At 36.8% G+C, this 7,323-nt stretch overlaps 1 protein-coding gene across 1 annotated transcript in view; it reads left to right on the forward strand.

The window, feature by feature from the left end:
- The first annotated feature begins 1,585 nt into the window (after positions 1-1,585).
- Positions 1,586-7,323, forward strand: part of ttc22 (tetratricopeptide repeat domain 22) — a 10,490-nt gene continuing 4,752 nt past the window's right edge. Inside the window, exons 1-5 of the mRNA XM_054602947.1 lie at positions 1,586-1,848; positions 2,634-2,934; positions 3,519-3,574; positions 3,653-3,768; positions 4,091-4,209. Coding sequence (XP_054458922.1) covers positions 1,586-1,848; positions 2,634-2,934; positions 3,519-3,574; positions 3,653-3,768; positions 4,091-4,209 — 855 coding nt within the window. The remainder of the gene's footprint in view (positions 1,849-2,633; positions 2,935-3,518; positions 3,575-3,652; positions 3,769-4,090; positions 4,210-7,323) is intronic.

Here is a 7,323-nt window from a genome sequence, read left to right on the forward strand (position 1 = left end):
AATTATTACTGTATATATTGACTGGAGAGCAACCAGGGTACAAGTTTTTCATTGTATGGAAATACCGCATTTTAATGCATATGACAATTAGTTTATTGAGTCGTTGATTGACCAACAATACTTTCTGAGACTTACCTCTTTTAACGTATAATATGTTGGTCTTGTTATATTGAAGTTGCGCTTGATAAAATCCTCCTGACTCCGGCACTATTTTTTGTGATTGATTTGTTCCCTCATGGGGCTGTTGGTGCACTCCAGCTGTCAGAGGGGGGCTGAGCTCTTTGAATTATCTCTCCAACAGTCTCTAATGTGCTGAGGCTTCACTGAGTTTTTGTCCCTGTCTTGTTAAAGAGCTTGCACTTGCTCGGGAACCTGTTTTGATATGGGCCTGTAAAGCCCATCGAGACATTGCATGTGATAGTGGGTTTAAAACACTTAACAACCTCTCCTGTTTGTTCCACTGTTTTTTTTTTTTTATGCAAGTTTACCCTCTAGTGGAAGAGTTTGGATTTGTATGTAAAAGCGTTCTGAAACAAAAAATGTGCTTATCATTTGTTTGAGTGTGAATCCGCATTATCCAGCTAGTCACACAATACTACATTTGTAAATCAGACAATGTTTACTTTTGGTGAATTGTTTGCAGAGTATCTGCATATCTCCTTTAGGTGTCAGCATGTTCTGTCAACAGCTCATTATACAGCTGCATGTCTTTCTGTTTGGATTAGTTTCAACTTTATTGTCATTGCGTGCATGTACTGAGACAAAAGAAAATGCTGTTTAGCGTCTAATCAGAAGTGTTAAAAGCAGTAATGTGCAGAATAATACATGGCCTATGTATAGTGGTAATAAATAGAAAGAATTAGGGGTAGTTCAAAATATGTAAAGATATATATATACACAATATTAACAGAACAGTGTGATGAATATGAACAGCTGCAGCAGTTATTCATAGTAATTCATTTTAAATAATCATATGAAAGGTAATTTATAGTAGTTACATGATGTTTCCTTCAGTGCAGCCCCAGTGAACCTGATGCTGATGGTTCACATTCTTCGGTTGACTACAGCTGATGCTGGCAGGGCAGAGGGGGCTAACTGAAACATTCTTCAAAACAAGACTTCAAAAGCCTTTTTGAATAACCCAAGACATGAATAATATCATCCTGTCAGAATGTACTTCAAGGAATGTCAGTTGGTACTTCTGTTAAAGAGCCAAATAAGAAAAACTGACAAATAGCAAATCCAAGTTATGTAATCTCCATTTTGAAAAATAAAAATAAATAGAGATGATGATTGAGATTTGTTAATTATTGTATCAAAAGGGGCAGTTGAAGTGTGAGGGAAAATATATGCATCTTTACTTCCCCATACACTAGCATTTCCACTCCCTGGTCACTCCCAAGCCTAACCCGTTCAACCTGTCTGATCCTGGGTGTCAAGAATTCTGACTGCAATAGATTGAACAGTAGGGTGAGGAGGACAAGGTATTTTTCTTGTGCAAGATCTTGGGTCAAAATACTCGAAAGCAGTGCTTTTATTGTATTTTCTTTTTTAAATAGCAGGTAGTGAGGAGGAGCAGGACGCCATGGAGCCAGACAGCACAGAGGACATCGAGTCTCTCATGGAGAACATGGACTACATTCCCGGCCACTTTCACCTGGACCTCAACCTCAACTGTGAACCTGTTGGGCCCATGAAGCTAAGACTCAGGGACACTTACCTAAAACAAGAGAGCCTGCGAGGCGAGCTAGAGGCTGAAGTGGGATATCTACAGTACGCTGTCCGAAATCTGCTGGGTTTGCTGGCTTTTCACCTGGAACATTTTGACACAGCTGAGGAAATATTCAGGTGATGACTGGCAGAGTACTCCAAATATTCACTAAGCAAGAGGCCTTGTTTTGAGACATTGTTGATGCATGATTTCACAAGAGATTTTGTCTAGTTGTGTTTTTTCTGTCTTTACAACAGAAACACCAGTTAAGGTTAAAATGTGTCTTACTACTTGTACTTATATTCTGTGAGCTAACTTCAATGTTCAACAGAAATACTGCTCTAAGATACCACATGACAAGAGTCTACACAGCTCTGTGAGGCTGTACGTAGGCACAGCGGGGCTTTTAGCAAAATGCTGCACACGGCTTTGTTGAATACTCAATTCTGATTTCCTTACTTGTTAGCATGATACAATGCCAACCATGACAATTCTAACATGCTAATGTTTTAGCAGGTCCAGTGTTTATCATGTTCACCATCTTACCTAGGCATGTTATCATTCTAATGCTTGCTAATTAAACAAAGTACAGCTGAGGCTGATGGGATAGTAGTTTTACAGGTATTTAACACAATATATCCTGAGAAGGAAATTAATTTGATAGTTGTCAAGATATTTTAATAAAAAACTCAATCTGATAAGCTATGTTGGCGCTAGAGAAAAAAGTGTGAGGATCACAGAAATCGGTAGGATTCATCATCTTGGGAACATGGAAGTCTTTTCAAAATGTCATAGCATTTCAATCTTATTTTTCCCAAATAAGAATAAAATATCATTGAATATTTTTAAATCTCTACCACCGTTTAAGACTGAAGGAATATTTTTCAAACCACTCACTCCCTATGTATCTTGACCTTTTCAGAAGCATTTGTAAAGAAGACCCTGGTAACCTTAATGCCTGGGCCAACCTGGGCTACGTGTACGACAAGCTGGGGAGAGAGCTGGATGCAGGGGAGTGTGTGGAAAAAGTGTCCCATCTCATGGGGTTAGACGCTGGAGAGGCCTTTCAGGAGGAGGCCAGGCTTCTGGCGGCTCGCTGCCTGGCTGAGCAAGCTTACATTCATCCCTACGACGTGGAGCTGGACAGTGAGGAGGACCTTAGAGACAGACTGACGGCAGCATTGACACTATACAACAGAGCCCTGGTCTATGGGGATCAGCTGGTGAGATGCACATACAGTGATACTAAAGCTGGACATGTCTGTTAACAAGTTTAGGATTGTAATTAGAAAACAATTAACAAGTATTATGTGAATGTAAAGAAGGAGCAATGAAACACAACAGTGACTGTTTATGCCATGAGACCACATACATCAGTCTGTGACTTATAACCTTCCAGCATTTCATTGGTGGGTTTTTCCACCATGCAGTGTGGATATTTTTTAATTAATTTCTCTTCTATCACTAAATTCACCAGCAAATGTTTACTGAAGTTAGAGTATGTGTCTGTACTCAGAAGAATTATTATTATGAAACTATGCTCACAGTGGCATGGATATACACAATATTCCCCCAAAATAAAGTCAAGCCAATTGTATGTTTCAAATCACAAACTGGCACAACACAGACCCTTTAGCTTACAATGTTTTATTAAAGACAAGTGCAAAGCTGTGTTCTTTTGGGAGGAACAACAATTAAACCGTGCCTGCAGGGCATTCACCTGAAGACATGAATATCTATTTCTGCATAATAAATGACATTTTATCCCTACTAAGGACCACTAGTAAAGAATATTGTTGTTTTTCAGATACCAATAGAGGAAAAACAAAGCTGGTATTTTAAAATGGCAACCATCTATATAAGGTACAACACAAAATCATCAAAAGATAACCACTTTACCACTTGATGTGTAGTTTGAATAAAGTAATTTTCTCTCTGCAGACTGGACGACATAGTAAAGACCGAAGTTGACTCTGAATACTCCAGACTTTCTCACTACAATAAGGGACTGAAGCTTCTCAAAGAAACGCTAGAATTGGAGAAAACACAACACAAAGGTAAACATGGTACAGTAAGTTTCCCTATGAATACATCTGCTCTGTACACTTACAGGCTTTATGTTGAATGTGCGGTGCAACTCTGCTGGTGATATTAGGATTAGGTGCTGCAACATTTTGGGCATACTGTAGTTCATACTGCAATCCATGCAAAGGACCATTGACTATTGTAGAGAACTTTGTTTCAGCAATAACATCTGCAATTTGATAAAAAAAAGAATACATAAGTAGTTACAACCATTTATTCAATCTAGAGGAAGACAAACAACAAATGCTTTAAGTAGAACATGGTATAATCCCTGATCCTGATCTCTCCCCTCAGCTCTTGCCTGGTGTTATGTTGGTATCATGTTGGAGAGGAAGGAAGAGTTCTCCACCGTGCCAATGTCTATACATGACTGTGGCTACTCAGCTACTGATCCTCTATCCTGCTATGGAACTGTAAGTTAACCCACACGTTAAGATCTATCACAAAATATTAGGCAAGAAAAAAGTGAGGAAGAAGTTAACGACTCCTTGCTTATCGAAAACTTCTTAAGTTCCTGTCAGTGTTCTGTCACCGGCAATTTTTTTATTTTTATTATGTTTATTAGGAGCCACTGCTGACACAGTTACATTGAAGTTACATAACATACTTAGATTCATAATTTCTTCAGATCTGTGTCTAAATATTGACAAGCACGTCTCTCTGCAATCCCTGCAATCAGTACTGACTCAAATAGCCATTATACTAGCCTTAAGCCGTCTGAAATATGTTGCTAATATAACATTCTAGCTTGGTAACTGTTTAATTCCTATTGTGCTGGCTTGCAGTTTTTAGTTTTTAATGTTTTCTGGATTATTAATGTGTTGTTCTTCTTAATGCTGTTCTTCCACAGATGATAACTTTTTTCTATTGACAACTAGCTAGCCTATATCTTTGTAAATCTGGTTCTATTGTTTTCACTAACGTAATTCATTTATTTTTCTGATTTGTAGTCACTATTAGAGTTTGGAGATTGTTTCTATTTTCAGATCGTCCAATCATGGTTACTTGATCAAAGCACGCCAGTGAAATGGCAGTTAGTGTCAAAGAGAAATGTACCAACTCATATTGAGGATTTTATGGGTATTTACGTCGATGCCAAATGTGAGCCCAAGGATATTTAACAACCCATATGCAGGCGTTGTTGCATCATGTTCCATTTAACAGTATTATCTCACTTTTAATATCACGATCCAAATATATCCATAAGGTTAACTGCTCTTTTGGAATGCAGTGCAAAGTTTTTTTGAGCAGGCACATGGAGAACAGAGATGTGGGGTGTTGTTTGTTTCTGTTTGGAGTTCATACACTGTAGAAGTTAGGTATATCTTGTGCACATAACATTGTGTCATCAATTCTTGTCCAGATGTAGCAACACAAGAAATTACTGTTTAAACTAGAAGGTGCCTCAGTAGAGTGCAGAACTCTGCCAGGTGTGTCTGCAACGACCCATACAGTATTGTGTTATTGAATTAATACAACCTTTAATTGACTAACCCCCATCTAAACAATAATGGGCTGTTAAACAGAGCTTGACTGCTAGATATACCTACGAAACGTTCTATCAACTTGGGAGGACAAATAACACAACTGCATTCAAGTTCTGAGAAAACACACACTCGATTTATTTTGTGCAGGTGCATCAGCTTATATAGGCAGTCACATGACACACACACCTGAAATGAATCATCAAGAATTGGGAGCACAATCAGTTGGCAATTCATCAATTAACACCCCCACTTGATCACACATTATTGACAAGCATAAATCATAAAACAAAACAAAACAAAAACAAACAAACATGGAAACCAACTGAACTTAACTGGCTATACTCCAAACAGGAACATGGAAAAAGTCAGTAGCTTTGCTTTAGTAGCTGGTTTTGTCATCAGGTCAGCTACCATCTGGTTTGTTGGGCAATACTCCAAACATACTTTACAGTCATTAACAGTTGATCTCACAAAATGGTATTTGATATCAATATGCTTTTTTTTTATTTATTTTTTTTATTTATTTAGCACACATTACAATAATGGTGCAAGGAGGGAACGAAGCCCAGTGGGCTTGTACAAGAGTTCCACCCCTGTCAATAATCACAGACAAATAATATTTATAAGGCTAACAAATAAACTTTAGAAAATAAGGAGACAAAGTACATAAATAAATCAAAAATAATCAAAATTCAGTAATAAGATGATTCATGAAAAGATAAGATGTTTTTTAAGCTGCTTTTTGAAGAGTGAGTAGGATGATAAGGATCTTAATAAGGGAGGTAGTACATTCCATAATGCAGGGCCTCTATACGACATACTAAATTGATGATGTGATGTGCGGGAAAAGGGTAAAGCTAGGTTATTATTATTGCTGTGTCTAGTGCGATGTGAATGTACGTTAATGACTTTTTTTAAAACTTTTTTCAACATACTACACTTAGGCTTTATTTGACATACTATACTATGACCTTTTTTTCAACATACTACACTTAGGCTTTATTCGACATACTATACTATGACTTTTTCATGAATTTATTCAAAAGGGTTGCTGTGGCACGCCAGGTAGAGCGCTCATCCCGTAACCACGAGGTTGGTGGTTCGAATCCCTCTTCAGTCAACATGCAGAGGTGTCTTTGAGCGAGACACCTAACCCCCAGTTGCTCCCCAGGCATCCCACTGCTCCTCTGTGATGGGTTAAATGCAGATAATTGTAGTTTGTCATTGTTGGACTAATGAAGGCTTCATTAATATTAACATACTATACTATGACTTTTTTAAGGCTTTTTTCGACATACTATACTATGACCTTTTTATGACTTTTTTTTCAACATACTATACTTAGGCTTTCTTCAAGATACTATACTATGACTTTTTTATGACTTTTTTCGACATACTATACTATGACCTTTTTTTTGACTTTTTTCGACATACTATACTATGACCTTTTTTTCAACATACTACACTTAGACTTTTTTCGACATACTATACTATGACCTTTTTATGACTTTTTTTCAACATACTATACTTAGGCTTTCTTCAACATACTATACTATGACTTTTTTCAACATACTATACTATGACCTTTTTTTGACTTTTTTCGACATACTATACTATGACCTTTTTTATGACTTTTTTCGACATACTATACTATGACCTTTTTTTGACTTTTTTCGACATACTATACTATGACCTTTTTTATGACTTTTTTCGACATACTATACTATGACCTTTTTTGACTTTTTTCGACATACTATACTATGACCTTTTTATGACTTTTTTCGACATACTATACTATGACCTTTTTATAACTTTTTTTCAACATACTATACTTAGGCTTTCTTCAACATACTATACTCTGACTTTTTTATGACTTTTTTCGACATACTATACTATGACATTTTTTTTTACTTCATTCGACATACTATACTATGACCTTTTGATGACTTTTTTCGACATACTATACTATGACCTTTTTATAACTTTTTTTCAACATACTATACTTAGGCTTTCTCCAACATGCTATACTCTGACTTTTTT

Source organism: Anoplopoma fimbria, chromosome 8 (genome assembly GCF_027596085.1).
Source record: "Anoplopoma fimbria isolate UVic2021 breed Golden Eagle Sablefish chromosome 8, Afim_UVic_2022, whole genome shotgun sequence".
Taxonomy (NCBI): Eukaryota; Metazoa; Chordata; class Actinopteri; order Perciformes; family Anoplopomatidae; genus Anoplopoma; species Anoplopoma fimbria.